Source organism: Genypterus blacodes, unplaced genomic scaffold (assembly GCF_046128005.1).
Source record: "Genypterus blacodes isolate CSIRO-AG114 ecotype Tasmania unplaced genomic scaffold, CSIRO-AGI_Gbla_v1 ptg000083l_1, whole genome shotgun sequence".
Lineage (NCBI taxonomy): Eukaryota > Metazoa > Chordata > Actinopteri > Ophidiiformes > Ophidiidae > Genypterus > Genypterus blacodes.
The window spans coordinates 1-16898 of NW_027466888.1; the positions used below are offsets into that span (position 1 = coordinate 1).

Below are 16898 nucleotides of genomic sequence, written 5' to 3' on the forward strand. Positions count from 1 at the left end.
GCCCTGAAAAAGGCAAAATGAAAGAAGCATTTAAACAGTCATAGTTGGAATCTTGAATAACGCAAATCTCCCTATCGCTGCCTTTTACTGTCACCGCTCCCCGTTCAATTCTACTGCGGTTTTAGGGCCTACTTTTGTTTTCACATTTGATAAGTGTAGAAACTCTAACATACACATAATACATTAAACATGTTGTCATGCCAACATTAACTAACAATTTAACGTTCAACTAATTCTTGTGACCTTACAAAGCTTACAACACAACACGGTGTTAAATAAGAAAGAACAGAGTTTTTTCCCAGATGGTGGACGAGCTTGTAATTGACCGCCCATCCTGTCTCCTACATCTGTAATTCACTCCCACTGTGTGAGGCCTCTCTCTCTCTCTCTACGGCCAATTATAATGTATGGTCTGTTCTAGACATGTCTGAGGTCACAGAATATGTTTCTTATTCCTCTAAAACAGCCCCCGTAATCTCCCAGGATTTGCACCAATGCCGTGGGAGCAGACAATGGGGGGGGGGGGGGGGGATATCTCAGTAATACTCAAGGGAAATCCTGATCTGTGCCTGTAAAGCTACACAAAAGGATAAAGTTTAAAAAGGCTATCTCTGATTCACACTCCCAGTCTTTCTTTTTCCACTACCTTCGCTACTTATGAATATTTTATCATTTTATTCCATCAATCCTTTCCTTTGTTCACAATCTGTTCTATCTCACTTGATTGAGCTCGGTATTCAGCTTGCTTCTTCTTGTGACACCTTGTTTGCTCTTGCTCATTTGTAACTTGGTACAGTCCAAAATATGCACAGAAAACATTTGAGGACAGAAGAAGTAGAACATCCTTACTGCTCAAGCATAATCTGGTGTGATGTAATTTGTAGTGAGGGGAATTGGAAAAGCAAAATTGCCTGGAGAAATGTATCTGAGTGAGTTTGTTGTTTTCTGTGTGTGAGCCCTGTGATAGGCTGATGACCTGTCCAGGGTGGATTGAATGCTTGGATGGGCTGTAGCCTTATGGGATCCTCAACAGGACAAGCAGGATGGATGGGTTCACTAAGGATCAAACAAAATACCCTTTTTTCAGGAGAACCTGGGCCACTTTAAATCACATTTAATCATACAAATGAATATATAAGATGAAACAATTTAGGTATTTTGAGCTTCCATGACCATTTTGTATAACTCAAGCCTTTTTATCACAACATTTGAGCAGCTATTGTCCTGTCAATATCACTTAAAACATCGTTTCAAACCAGAGCAGGTGATCGTGTGCCAGCTGAAACAAAGCCAGGAGCCCTTCCCCCATAGCCAATGAGTGGATGGTCCACTGCCCAACATAGACCCAAAAAAGGGATGAATGTTAATGAAACAAACCCTAAAATTAAGGGGAAAGTTGTTTGTGATGTCCCATACTGTGAAACAAGGATCCCTGCTGTTTTATGCTGTTAAACAATGCAGTTTGTCACTGCAAGTTAGCTTCACATCACACTCTCAGTATTCTCAGCTCTGTGGCAGTTTGGGATTAAAAAAGTTACTTAAAAAATATAACAGAAGGATTTTGTTGTGAGAGCAGCAGAGCAGATTGATTTGTCTGAGAATGTACCCGTTGTTTCCCCAGTAGCACTAACCTGTGGCATATTGTGTTTCCCTGTAGCAGGCAGAGGAGGTCACACAGACGGAGGGATCCCAGCAGCTCCATCTGCAGCCCAGCAATTCATCAGAGAAGCAGCAGCCCAAGAGGTTACATGTCTCCAACATCCCTTTCCGTTTCCGGGACCCTGACCTCCGGCAAATGTTTGGGGTGAGAGATGAGATCTGTACCACACACACACACTCTTATTTACTATACTGAGCAGAGGTAGTGTGTACCACGCTTTGCAACGCCCTACAAGCTGGTGTGATCTTGTATGAGTTAGTTTGAGGGGAATTAAATAAAGTTATAGAAATTCCAGCGAAAGCAAATATATAGAAAGCAATATTCCTTTACGATTTGGAAAAAAATGTCGTAATTTTCGGGAAAATAAGGCCAAATGTGACCACTGATCACGAAGTAGCTGAGAATATGTGGTAACATACATGCAGAGTTTTGTAAGGAAATAAAGAACCCAAAGAAAATTGATGATGCAACAGGTTAGAGTCGTTATAGTGAAGCACAGTTCTATTTGTTAGTACAGTGGATATGTTTAGTTACTGTGGCATGCACTAACTTTGTACTGTGGAAGAAATAGCACAGGGGATATAAAAGGTTCTATTTTATGTACTACAGACCTGAAAATCAATGTAGTAAAATTGTAGAGGATGCAAATTTTCAGAAGTTCTAACAGGAAAGAACTGATCAGCTTTTAATGATGAGTTTCTACTCTGGAGAAGACAGTTAAAATATATTCATCAATTCTAATGGATCTTAACTTGGAAACAAACAGTTGGGATCCAGTAATTGTGTTTTGAAATTTCCCTGATTTATTTAAATAATGAATAGCAGTTCGAAGTAAATTAAATAAAGCAGTTAAACAAGGCTGTGATATGTTAAATGTTGATATTTACAGTTAAGAATGGTATGAAATGCTATTTTAAGTACACAACAAAAGCAATTTATTGATTCCATCCATTAGCATATCGTAATCTATTTAATCTATTAGGTCATGTTGGTGTGACCAGATAAAGGCTCACACAGAATCCAATGCACAAGTTTTTGCCTAATCACAGTCTCTTTTAGCTTACGTTACATCATGTATCACTAAGGGCCATCCTGTACCCGTCAAAGATGAATGTTCCACTCTCACCTTTTATATTTTAAGCTGTAAATAATTCACACCTTTACCTCTCGCTGCTCCAACCCCAAATAAGACAGGGTTTATTAATGTTTCATCTGCCGTGCTCATCCTTAAGTGGTCCTTTGAGAGGTAAGGGTGGTGGGTAAACTGCTCTAGTTCTACCTGTGCAAAGGAAGCATCTGTGTATTCATGTGCTTTATACTGGAGATCTACTCTGCTGGCAAAATGTGAGTTAAATACCTAATGGTGTTTAAAATGTACAACTGTACTGACAGATAAAATAATCATAATATTAGATTAGATTTCAAATTCGATCAGACAAATCATATCCATTTCTATGTTGAAAATGTGAGAGATGCCACACCCAATGGAATATGATAATACATATAAACACAGGCTCCAATAACAATACAGTCGCTGTCTCTTTAAGGCACTCTGTTATACTATTCTATTTGTTTGTCATTCTGCATATACAGCAAAAAAAAATATTTTGCAATCTACATCTGTTGAAGACTATCTTAAAATTGTACTGCTCCATCTTTAATTAGTAAATAAAATGGGGGTAAAAAAGGAGAGAGAGAGAGAGAGAGAGAGAGAGAGAAGGGGGGGGGGGGGGAGAGAGAGAGGCTGCCAGTGTCATGGTGATGCCACTAAACATTATTGGCAAGCACATGAAGATGGTTTTAACGCGTAAGTAATGGATGTAACAGACTTTGAAGGCAGAGCTTATTACAAATACTGAGCTGTGTGGTGTTCATATACCAGCTAAAGACAGCAGCTTCAATAGTTTCACTTCCATGCCTGAAGATAGTAACTAGTAAATAATAATAACATTTGACTTTTGTCTTACTATGGCACAGTCATGATGTAATGATCACTGAGAACTTTTTGAGCTATCCTGCTAACAATCAAACAGAAAATCAACACATGCAGGAAAAAACACAACATCCTTGGCTGAGGTATTTAGGTCAGTGAGTAAACAGGCAGGGTGTGTTTGGTTTGGCGTCACTGTGCCTTTTAGTACTTGTTAGTTGGCGGTGTGTGATACTTGTACTGCATCATCCTGAACACAACATGATTGGATTGAGTAACACAACGCTCGCACTAACATTTAATATCATAAGAGCTCGGGGATACATTGCCACCATGACGTCCACCTAAAACCATTGAGCCTGTGCTTCCTCAAAAGAAATGCAACATCTGCTCCCACATATACTTTGGTGTGAGGAGAAAGGGACCAAGCTTCCTATTCAGCTTCCCCAGCCTCAGAGCCCTTGATGTAAGGGTAGTAGATGGAGGATTGGAGGGGGCCCGTCAGTGGAGACACAATTAATAGGATTCCACAGCACGGTTAAAAGGGAGTTTTTCCTCATTAGGCGTGTGTGGGGTGACAGCTCCAGTTAAGGCTGTCGAGTGTGTGTTTTTGCATGGATTTGTGTTTGTGTTTTCAAGTATGTATGTGCTGTGGTGAAGGACCGCTACTCTAAACTCTTTCCCAACAATCTCCAGTCACTTAGTGAGGTCTCCAAGGCGCTGTGCAGTGCACCACAATTAACCAGTGCTATTGGGTACAGAGTGGTGAACGGTAGAAAGAAGAAAAGAAAGGAAGAGGGAAGCAAGAGAGAGCAGAGATATTGGAAGAGACAGACAATCGGTCGCACGGACTACAATCAGAGATGCTCAGAGCGCGTCCAGCCCTGTTTAGAGCCGCTTCACAAAGACAGAAGAGCCAAATCATTGTGCCTCAAGAGAGTTGCAGCCAAAAAAAAGTTTATCCATCAAAACAAAGGCACATTTATTCATCCGTGCTCTTTTTTCCTGAGACACAAACACTATCAATATTGAATTTCATAGAATATAACAAAAACATTTTAAACTATTGCTGATTTTACCACTGAGTCGTCAAGTTCTGTTTTCTTCTTACAACAGAGTAGTTGTGTTTGATGGCTTTCTGTTAGAAGAGGCAGTACAAAGCTGTGGCGTAAAATACACACACACAAACCCCCCTGCGTGCCTTATACACTCACACATAGACCCCTCCGTATGCATTATATACTCACACACACCTTCTACACCCTCTTCTACGTTAATGGTCCAGCTTTAAGGATTAATGGCTGTGGCCTGGGCCGTGGCATTCTGGTCCATATTCCATCTGAGCACAGCCTTCACCACAATGGGCTCCAGTGGCACTCTCCTCCATTCCCTTTAAATGGCGCTTGTGAGCAACTGGCTCAATCTCCCATTACGGTTCCACTAGACTACCACCACAATGCAAACAAAGGCAATAGCTGGGGCATTACAGCAAATGGAATTCTGTGTCATTTCAACAAAAGCTGTAATAGAAAAGCAATACCAAAGCATTAAACAAAGCCATATAAGGAAGTTCAATCAAAGGCGATGCAGCCTCAAGCTGGAGGTCTATCTCTCTGAATTACACAATAATACACAGTAATACTCACTCAAACACATCCGGAATCCCTATTCAGGACATAGAAATAATGCCTCCATACCAGCCAGATTGTTATGTGCGGCGACAGCAATGGAGACACACAAGGAAGGAAAAATAAGAATGAAAATGCAGGTTCATTACCCAACCTTGCTTGAATTTAATTCATAATTAGAAATACACATTTGGAGGAAATTGCTAGGCAGAGGACTTTAATGGTTGGATGATAATTAGTATTTGCAGCACCACCTCACTGATTCAATTCTCTCATTCTCACAATGTGGCTGAAACCTGTGATCTGTGATCGCACCTCAGTTCATTTTCTGGGTCCACATACACTCCTGGCAGTCATTTACCCTCACACCTATGGTTAGTTGGATTTCTATATATCTCAAACAGTAGGGAAGCAATTCCAGTCCGACCATATGTGCGCTTCTGTGAGTTTTGCGTCTGCCTTTCATAACTTTGTTGTAATTATTTCTGATGCATGGAACCAAAATATCTGCCAGTGGATCCAGCTGGGCGGTACTCACAGAAGGAGCATTTTCATTTAGCCTCACAGAGTGAAACTTGACAAGATGATATGCAGAACTGCTGCCGTCCCTGAGCCTCAGCTATGTTTAATTAATAAGCAGGCACTTAGTGAGCCAGCCGCAAGAGGGTCCTTACTGTCACACTCCCAGAGGTAAGGGTCCTAAATGAGTCATTAGATACTCAACACACATATGTGCACTCAGTTTCTTTCTCTCTCTCTCCCTCTCTCTCTCTCTCTAACATACACACACACACACACACACATACACACATGCACACGCACACGCATGTGCGCACACACACACACACACACACACAGTTATGGTCTACCTCAACAGTACATGTGTGTGTTTGCGGTGAGCATCGGGGGTTGGATTTTGTGCTAATGGAGTTTTAATGACACCTACTCCTGCCTAATCACCTGTTCTGGAGGCATCCAGTGTTCCAGGTAGCCCAGCATTCCCAGCAAGGGAATTCTTTTTAATGTCTCCTGTTCACTGCTACACTTTCATTTGCCTCCCCAATTACTCCATAAGGTTCCATTGTAACCTGTTTTGCCTCTGAGGAGGCAAGCTGTAATTATACTCTAAAAATCAGGTAATTTACATCAACATATCAGTGTAGCTATGGAGCCATTTTACACTGAGTGGGTAGTTAGAAAGCCGGTGTTGTGCCATTGCTTTTCCCCCCATCGGTGCTAGTGTGTTTATGTTGATTAAGACAATTAGGGTGTTTGTTTATAAGTGAAGAGAAAAAGAAGTGAAAGGTTCATTCAATATTCAGTCAAAGCAGCACAGATGCTCATTTTTGTTGGAGCCATCGCTTCTTAAACACAATATGAATGTTTTTTATTATGATAAAAGTTACAAAATATACAGGGAGTACAGGGATTAAAAATCTACTAATTTCACATTCACAATATGAATGATGAACCTTTGGATGATGATGACTAAACAAAAGTAAACGATGGTATGTATTTATATCTTTTTTTGATTATTAAAATTATTACATGTGTACTATAACTTATTTAGCACAGTGCATAAGTCCCATATTGAACACAGACAGTTCTGTTCTGATAATCACACACTCCGTCCCGGTCTTTTAGAGTCAGAGGAATACCCTTGCATTCCCACACAGTGTGTATAAAAGCAGTCTTCATCTCTTACAATACCTCCTGGTGTTTTCTTGCTGTGTGTGATTATTGAATCTCTGTCTCCCAATGGAAAGATCTCTAATTTGGAAAAATGGAAACAACTTTCGTCACAGACCAAACACTGGCATAGAGATGGATGAAGAGCAGATTTTAGCGAGATGAAATCATGGATCTCGGCTGTAGCGAATGTCAACTCTACCCTCCCCCCCCCCAAACTTTAACTCAGCAACAAAACACAGAAGCGTGTTGACACTTGGTAACCGTGTCCTGCTGTCCTGCCATGGTACGAGCACAGCATAACTTTTGTAGTAATTGGAACCGGGGAAGACATGCATGCTTTATCAAAGTTGAAAATTACAAGATGCAGATTGTGATCCCTGTCTGTAAGCTGTATCTCTACATACTTGCCAAGCAACCTATAATTATGTGTCATCTTCAGTCACTGAGAGTGCAATATGGGAACGGCTTTCTCTTGTTTTCTCTCATTCAAATACTTGATGAGGACAGAAAACTACTTTTTTGACTAAAAGGTAGTATCTTTTGAGGGGAAAGTAGTGATGACCATGTTACCATATCCATGGAAAATTAAGTATGCTGCTTTGCAAGACTGGATCACAACTAAGAGTTAATGACTTCTTCCTTTCTGCAAAATTTGGTCAAAATCTGCTTTGACCTTTTTAAATAATCCTGCTAACACATACTTAAACACACAAAGATAGTAGTGTCAGATGGAAGATGTCAGTTGTGCCTTTATACCCAGAAACCATCCATCAAGCGATGCCACGACAGTTCTCAAATCACTCTTAGGGGTAAATTTAAGAACTTAGCTGATTGCTCATACCTAATGAGTGACGCTATTGTCATTATTTGTGCAGGTTATGTAGTCAATAAATAAATAAACACATAAATTAGCAAAGGAAGCAAAAAAAGATCACAACTGTGCACATCAGTCGTCCCTACCAACAGTCAAACAAGCCCTGCATCATACTGAAGCCCACTCCCCCTTTCATGAGCTTGTACGGCTACACACATGCACACACAGGAGGAGACGCTGTGTCAGCACTGCAGGGAGACAACTGAGCAACTTAGCTACTTCGTATCAATGACTAGAAGATGGTTCTTCCTCTCCGATCTGAGTTTTCTTCAAACTACCAATGGAAAGATGATTCCACTTGTTCCATGGGCAGATCTGTCTTGGTTTTGATTAGTTTGATGTAATGTATTCTTCCGTACAATACACCTTGGAGGTGATGATAAATGTCTTACTTAACTGCAAGACTTGGCAGAAATAGCTGGTGTGTAGTTATAAAGCATATGTGCATAAAATGAATGAATCGATAAAGCATGAATTTTATGTTGCTCTTTAGTTGCTCTTCGTTTTCAGTGCTGGTGCAGAAATTGAGATGACCTTGCCTTTTGCTCTGCTGTCTCCATGTTTATTTATTTATTGAAATCAACTCCTTGATTCAAGGTCTAGTTATGGGGAGCACAAGGCTGAACATTACCATGTTGTCTGGCAAGGTTAGTGCTTCTTCAGATAGCCAGGAGTGATCAACCAGCCCCTGCAGCTACGAACAGCAAGAGAAAGACTTGCTCACACAGGGCTTCGCTCTCATATATATTTTTTGACAGCTTGTACTGATATTTGTTTTAAATGCACCTAGAATTTTAAATGTAAAAATATGGAAAACATGACAGGTAGTCCATTTTAAGGGTTTTTCCAATGTTTTCTTTTCAGCGAAGAATGGAAACAGGAATGGAATTGAGAGTATTGTGGCACTCTAAGCATGTCTGCAGGGCGAAATAACTTTAACTGCTCCTCAGTTTGTCTCAAATGCTGAAAGTTAGACGTATAATATAAGCGTTATGGTTGTCTTTATTGTGAGGGTTTAGATTTTTGTGTGAATAAAACCCTATAATGTTCAGGAGTTGTGGTATTGGCATTAGCTCTGCAGCCACACTCTAAAATAAATAATAAGCAGCTATAATGGCCTAACCTTGTTTCCATGTAGTGGTGCATGTCCACTATACATACAAGCGCATGGTGAGTGTTCCAATAAAAAGATGTAGCCATATACTGTGCAACGTCCTATTGTTTACCATGAATAAAAGACATTAAGTCAGTCATCCCATTTTACAACATAGGTGTGACGACTACGCAGTCATAAACCCCCACAAGAGTAACGGGAGGTGTGGCCAGCAAGCCCAACCTGACTTTAAATAGCCAATTATATTGAATCATGGCCAATCATGGACCCAATCAAAGCCATTAAGGCTGTGATCAGATAAGAACCTATAGACGCCAACTGCATGGCAATGTCATAGGGATGGGTGGGTGGTCGACAGGTAATTGGGATAATGGTCTTTATTGTGAGCCGCACAAATGTATAGTTTATCATTAGGTCTCCTTCCTCTAACCCCCCACCCACAACCCCAACCCCCTACGGCAGCCATTTCCTGTTTTAATTGACAAAGGGCCTTTGCCTCCTCTAAAAATAATCCCCGCTTTATTTCCCTTTTTTATGGAATGCGGAAAGGGAAAAACAAGATGATGGGCATCATTAAGACCAGTGGTGCATGCCAAGAGGTTGTGCCACCATGGCGTTTGCATCCACTGGGGTAATGTTCATTAACATCACCGCCCTAGTCCCTAACACACATGTACACTTGTGCCTGTCTTTATTACCATGACAGAACAAACACAGCATTAAACAGCAAGTAGAGTAAATGGACATTTTATTAATCCCATTGTTGGGTGAAAAGGTGTTTGTTAATTCCAAACATTGACTGCTTGACCTTTTTGAGCAGGAGGGGGGAGGAGCGTTAGACGGCGGAGCTGTTTGCTGTAAGGCTTTCTGTTTGTGGTAAAGTAGGATAGAACAGTGCAATGAGCTGCGGTAGTATATGGCATGTTCTAATTCTTTTCCCTCCTGCTTTTCTCTTCATCTCCTGTCCTCCTTTTCCCTTCCCTGTCCTATATCCTCCCCCCTGTCTCTCTATTTCTATCTATCTATCTCTCTATCTCTCTTTCTCTGCAGCAATTTGGCAAGATTTTAGACGTGGAGATTATTTTTAATGAGCGAGGCTCCAAGGTAAGTTCATGAACACCTCTCTCTCTTTCTGTCTCTCCCCCTTCTCTCTCGCTCTCTCTTCCTCTGTCTAATAATTATTACAATCCTATCAGTGTCCCTTGCCTCCAGGCACCTTACACACCTTACTCATACCATACATACAATACAATTCATTGTGACATACTACAATGAATCAGGCCCACTTATCTCAATGCTGACATCAGAATTCCCACTGTCTGTGAACACACCCAGTTTGTTCCCTAACTATTGTACCATAAAGTAAAAAATAATCTGTATGCTAATGTCTGACACCATAATACTATAAGTGGAGGGCCCAGGAACAGTGCCACCTAAAGACACTAAAATGATCTCAACAGAAATGCCCAGATGGTGACACTTTGATCTGCTTTGCACTCTTCTCTTGAGAGTGCAGAGAAAAAACACTTTAGATGAACTTGCAGATTCCAACAATACAGTTGTTTATTCTGTGTTCTCTATACTATACTAGTCTAACAAGTATGCATTCATTCACGGCAGACAAGTTAAGTGGAACTGCATCAAAAGACCTGCAGAGAAAGTCAAAGTGATGCCAAAGTGCCAAGTTTACAAAATGTAATGATTCTGGGTTTGAAATAACGTTTGATGATTGAAGGGAACTATTTTCCCTTACTACCTGGCTTGTACATCCCAGCTACCCTTTCTTCAGCTACTCCACATAATGGGGCGACATAGCAGCAAACTGAGAAGATAAGGTACCCAGACAATACTATAGGATAGTAATGCATGAATAAATACAGGGAACATATTAGCATCCAACTAATTGTAGAACTTGTAGAGTACAGGCTTTTCCACCTGTTCCATTGATCATGTTTTGTGACTCCTTATGGAGCAATTTTACAAACTACAGCCTGGTAAGCGAGCACCAAGTATCTCCAAAATGTTCCAAACAATAAAACAGTAAGTGTTACCTAGTTCAGATGTAATTTTCCTGAAAATCATTACATTTTGTAAAATTGCAGGCATATCGCTTTAAGCATATTCAGAGTTGCGCTGTGTGCGCACTTGACATGAGTTTATGGCCTGAACCTTCAGATTATTAAACCAGCCTCTGAGTTTGCAGATTCATGCACTTATTAAAATAAGATACAAATACACAATTGCCTCTGATGTAATTGATAGAAATGATGATGATACATCAATTTGAGCAATCATTTTAGTGTCGTTCTCAATGAATAATTGGTTCATTTGATGCTCCAAGCAGAGAAAATGCCCTAATATTAGAAGAAGAAGAAACTTTATTGGGTCAAATCACATGCAAACATGTCAATTTGAAATTTGTCTTGTGTGCCCCTCATACACACACACACACACACACACATGCACTACAGAGGGGTCAGCGCACGGCAGCCATCATACGGCGCCTGTGGAGCAGTTTTGAGGGTTCGGTGCCTTGCTCAATGGCACCTCGGCAGTGCCCTGGAGGCAAACTGGCACAGACTCCAGCTGCCATTCCACTTTCTTCCATATGGGACTCGAACCGCCCGTTTCCTGTATTTACTCTTACAAAACAACAGAAACATTGTTGAGAATTGACACAGGTCTGATTACACATTTAACTAAAAGGATTTAAATTCTCACAAACCAGTGAAGTCTGTGCAATTTTGGTATTAACTCTGACTTACACTCGCGTATTTCAACTCTTGATGCGGCCCACATTGTTCCTGTTTTAATCCTCCTTTGAGATATTTAACGATTTTAAGGTTTTCATGGCCTATATTGGATTCTTGCCAGAAATTACAAGATGTGCCATCAACCTAAAGTTTAAAATGTATCTCTCAGGAGACCCATATAGTGAAGGCTTCAGTGGTATGGTTGTAAATTAAATCTCACAGTTCAGTAAAAGGGGAGAAAAATAACTTTGCTGTTGATTGAAATTGAAATTGAATACTCGAATTTCAGGCAACACAGGCCATTATATCATAAAAGGAGAAAGATATGAAATACTTCGGCATATAGTCAAAGGGAACGAACAATAACACAATAAGATAAATATTCAAACTCCTGTTACAGTTTTAAGTGTGAAAGGCAACAGATGTGCTGCTCCCTCCTACATACCACCGATGGGGGTGCAAGTAAGTTGGTAACCATGGTTCAACATACTTATGTATGGGCGTATGGAACATGTGTGTTAAAACACGTGTCGAGTAATGTTTACTTATCATTTCCTATCAGCGTAGGGATTTTCTAATGCATAGTCTCACACAGGCAGATTTGTAAAGATGCTGGTTCACCCACCCATGCCCACTTTACTCTTTAAAATGTATTTTTTATATCCTCCTTCCTTCAGTTATTTACTGTATGCCCAGTGGAAGGCAGTGGATCTTGTATATGCATACAAGCTCAGGGTGGCCTCTTCCATTAGCATATCTAATACGAGGAAGCAACGACTGACTCAGTATCCATAAGCTTAAGGGCCCTGGCTGTTGGTTTAACAGGCATGTCAGACTATAGTTTTAACAATTACAAAGCAAGCCAGGCAAAATGATAACAGATATCACACTCTGTAGTTCTCTTTTCACAAATTGGTGGCTGGTAAGGCAGAAGAGATCAAGGGAGAACATGAGCACTTAATGTAGATAATGAATTAGGCATAACAATGGGAAAAGTGTCCTCAAAGTTAGGCTTGCAGGGATTCTTGATCAAAGGCTTCCTTGTGCAACACTAAAAGTTTAATCTTATAGTAATTTAATTCACAAGAATCAGTCCAACTTAAGCAATGTACAGGAGGCATTTGGGCGACATTACCCAAGCTTAGTGAACTATTAAATGAGGTAGACTCTGGTAAGGTGATAGGAACAAATGATGAAAGACCAGATCATCAACTACTGTAGAACTTCCTCTTATATCTCAAAACAAGAACTGTGTGTATACCAAAGCATTCAAAATAGTTAAATACTTCAAAACATGATAGCAGCACTACAGGCCGCTAGTGTTCCCAGATTGTATTGCACTGCCATTGTTTTGTCCTAAGATAGGAAGTAGCGTGATGGTCTGAAATAGCGTAGAAGATATGTTGAGGTTCAAGTTCAGATAATTAAGAAATCACGGCTTTTCGGCTGTTTGGAGACACATGTTTAAGATTTAAATGATTGATATGTATATGATATGTATTGTCATGATGAAACAAGATGGCGCCGCGAATGGCTGCCTCGGTGCGTTGGAGTCAGAACCCCCGCAAAGCTGCCGGTCCGGACTCTGTCTCACCCTCGCCTAAGCACTGCGCTGATCAGCTGTCTCCGGTGTTCACCGACATCTTTAACACCTCACTGGAGACATGCCATGTACCAGCCTGCTTCAAAGCATCAATTATCATCCCCATCCCCAAGAAGCCAAGGACCACAGGACTTAACGACTACAGACCCATTGCTCTGACCTCTGTAGTCATAACGTCCTTTGAGCGCCTGGTGCTGCCCCACCTGAAATCCCTCCTGGACCCCCTCCTGGACCCCCTGCAGTTGGCCTACAGAGCCAACAGGTCTGTAGACGACGCTGTCAACATGGCCCTCCTCTTCACCCTCCAGCACCTGGACTCCGCAGGAATCTACGCCAGGATCCTTTTTGTGGATTTCAGCTCTGCCTTCAACACCATCATCCCATCACTGCTGCAGGACAAGCTCTCCCAGCTCCACGTGCCCGACTCCACCTACAGGTGGATCACAGACTTCCTGACTGACAGGAAGCAGCACGTGAAGCTTGGGAAACACGTCTCTGATTCACGCACCATCAGCACCGGTTCCCCTCAGGGCTGCGTTCTTTCCCCTATGCTCTTCTCCTCATACACCAATGATTGCACCCCCAGTCATCAGTCGGTCCAGCTCCTGAAATACGCGGACGACACCACCCTCATTGGAGTCATCTCTGATGGGGACGAGTCTGCCTACAGGCGGGAGATTAACCGTCTGGGGAATTGGTTCAGGCAGAACAATCTGGAGCTTAATGCTCTAAAAACAAAGGAGATGGTTGTGGATTTCCGACTGAACGCAGCCCCACCCGCCCCCATCATTCTGTGTGACTCCCCTGTTGACACTGTGGAGTCTTTTCGATTCTTCGGATCCATCTCCCAGGACCTCAAGTGGGAGCTCAACATCAGCTCCTTCACCAAATGCAGCAGCCCAGCAGAGGATGTTCTTCCTGCGGCAGCTGAAGAAGTTCAGCCTGCCAAAGACAATGATGGTGCACTGCTACTCTGCCATCATTGAGTCGATCCTCACCTCCTCCATCACCGTCTGGTTCGCTGCAGCCACTGCCAAGGACAAGAGCAGGCTGCGTATCATACGCTGTGCGGAGAAGGTGATCGGCTGCAATCTGCCGTCCCTCCAGGACCTGTACGCCTCCCGGACCCTAAGGCAGGCAGGCAAGATTGTGGCCGACCCCTCCCACCCTGCACACAAACTGTTTGCAACCCTCCCCTCTCGCAAGAGGCTGAGGTCCATCAGTACCAAAACCTCATTCCACCATTCCAGTTTCTTCCCCTCTGCAGTGGGCCTCATCAACAAGGCCCGGGTCTTCCACTGTCCATATAATTTCCTTAGCAACTTGCACGTTTAATTGTTTAATTTAGCTAATTTATTTAATTTTGCGTGTTTTTTAATATATTTCAATTGTGTTGCATAGTTGTTGTCTTATATGTTTATATGTTCATCGCACCAATAACTTAATTGGCAATAAAAGCTTGCTGATTCTGAGTCTGATGGGGGCAACTGGAAGGGCTCGGAGGGAGGAAAGTTACTGTCCTTACCCAGAGAGAGAGCAGTCCCTCCCGCAGGAAAGAAAGCTGCTGTCCCCTGTAGAGGTGTCTCCATAAAGCCTTAATCCTCTAGCTCCCCTTACGTAGAAAAAGAGCTTCACAGCCTGCAAGAACAGAGAGGCAGAGCGGTATGCAGAGCTCTACTTGCTGTTTCAGTCCAGAGTTGTTGTCAGTGGTAAATCAACACAGACACAGCAATCTTCACAGTCAATGTTCCACATTTATTACTGAGGGTCTCCTGAATGTATTATACACGATACCAGCTGCCATAAAGAGCTCGTTTCAATAAAGTAGCTAAGACCTTAATCTTGTTTTAAACCAATTTCACACAACACAACCTTTCAAATTCTAAAATGTGTTGAAAATGTTTGCAGACATAGACATTATAAAGAAAGCTTTCTTTTGTTTGGCCCCTTAGCTGTTCAGGCAGGAGTCGCCATGGTTGTTGTGCATGTATGACTCTACCTCTGTTGCAGGCAGCTTTACTCACATTCACATTCACGTCGGCTGTGTCCTTGGATCAGACGTGATCAAAAGTTGTCTTGTGCAAATTTCTAATAGTTAAGTGCAGCCACGATGGGGTGATCGGAGGAAGTAAAATAAACTGGTATCAGACCTCACACCACAGGAGGAACAGGCACAGAGAAAAAGTGTCTTTGTGTATGCCAGGCCTTTGTTGTCTGTCTTCAGCAGTTGTCACAGGGAGACAGAACAATAACCATTGTTCAAGATACATCACGTGTAATATTCTGTGTTCATCACTTTCCTCAACCAAAACCATGATTCTAGTGTCTCTTTAAATGGCTTTGCATCTCTCTGGCTTCTGCTTCTAGATGTAGACCTGCTTCTGACCTGCATCTCTTTGTCTCTGTCTCTCTCTCTCTCTCTGCTTCCCCCCGTGTTCCATCTTCCTCTCTTATATTTCTCTGGATTTTCCACCCCGCCTCACGTCTACCGGCTGTTGTAGGGCTTTGGGTTTGTAACATTTGAAACGAGCGCAGATGCCGACCGTGCGCGGGAGAAACTAAATGGTACAATCGTAGAGGGACGCAAAATAGAGGTGCCTTCCTTTTCTTCCTTCTCCTTAACTTCTGTCCCTCCTTTTCGCTCCTTTATATACTTCTTCCCCCTTCCCCTGATTCTGTCTTTCCTCTCTGTCTCTCTACCTATCTGCCTGACATTTTGTGCGATACTTTCCTCCTTTTCATCTCTCCATCCATTCATCTCCTCTCTACCCCTGCCTGCCGCACCTTGAACACTGCATGCTGAACCCCTGATCCGTAAGTGTGTGTACCAAAGAGAGAGGTACAGATGTATTTAGGCTTGTAGTTTTTGAAATTTATCTCAATGTGTCATGTATACTTTAGTGTGTGGCATGTGCATGAGACTGCAGTGGCTTATAGTTTAGAGTTTGAACACACTCCCATACCAAGTCTGTACCTCTATATGAATAGAATTGTATGTGTTGCGTTTTCAAGTCTTGTCCCCAAATGAGTGTGCTGCGCCTCTTGAGGTGACTTGGGGGGGGGGCAACATGTGCGTGTATCGAATGGACATTCATTTGGTAATAATTTTGTATATTACATTTATTGTTTTTATTGATTAACTTGGCCAAAGACAAAAGCAAAGAAATATCACTGCAGCAATGGTGGATATCTAGGACAGCATCTTGAGAAGCAGGCCAAGCAGAAGAACTTCCTGAAAGAGCAGCAGGAAAGAGTGTTTGTTGACAGTGGAGAGAAAACTAACCAAGATCCATAAAGGTGTCAGACTGCTATGATGATGTCATAAAGTCCAAGATTGAATCTGAGCTCCAGGAGCCACATTAGAACAAGGTCGTTCACACTTCAAGTTCGCTTTATACAGTAGTTCCACATTTTTGTTACTTTACGTTGGTTTCACATTGCATTAAAGGGTGCGCATCAATCTGTAACACATTTGCTGTGGGTGTTAGCTGATTGGTCAGGGCTTAAATGATTCCTGAACCTCACTTGTAATGTTATTGCTCCTCTTACAAACAGCTGACGGTGATGCAGCAGCTGTCCGAACGTTTGTGAAGAGATCACGATGCTCTTTGCATTGTTTTGTTTCAGTTGTTCCTGAATATAGT

General features: G+C 42.0%; 1 protein-coding gene across 1 annotated transcript in view; it reads left to right on the top strand.

Annotated features, from left to right (window-relative positions):
- Positions 1 to 1657: 1657 nt before the first annotated feature.
- The window catches only part of rbfox3a (RNA binding fox-1 homolog 3a), a gene marked incomplete at its 5' end in the record, with an annotated part of 35827 nt that continues 20586 nt past the window's right edge, over positions 1658 to 16898 (top strand). The window contains 3 exons of the mRNA XM_076158542.1: positions 1658 to 1804; positions 9949 to 10002; positions 15756 to 15848. Coding sequence (XP_076014657.1) covers positions 1658 to 1804; positions 9949 to 10002; positions 15756 to 15848 — 294 coding nt within the window. The remainder of the gene's footprint in view (positions 1805 to 9948; positions 10003 to 15755; positions 15849 to 16898) is intronic.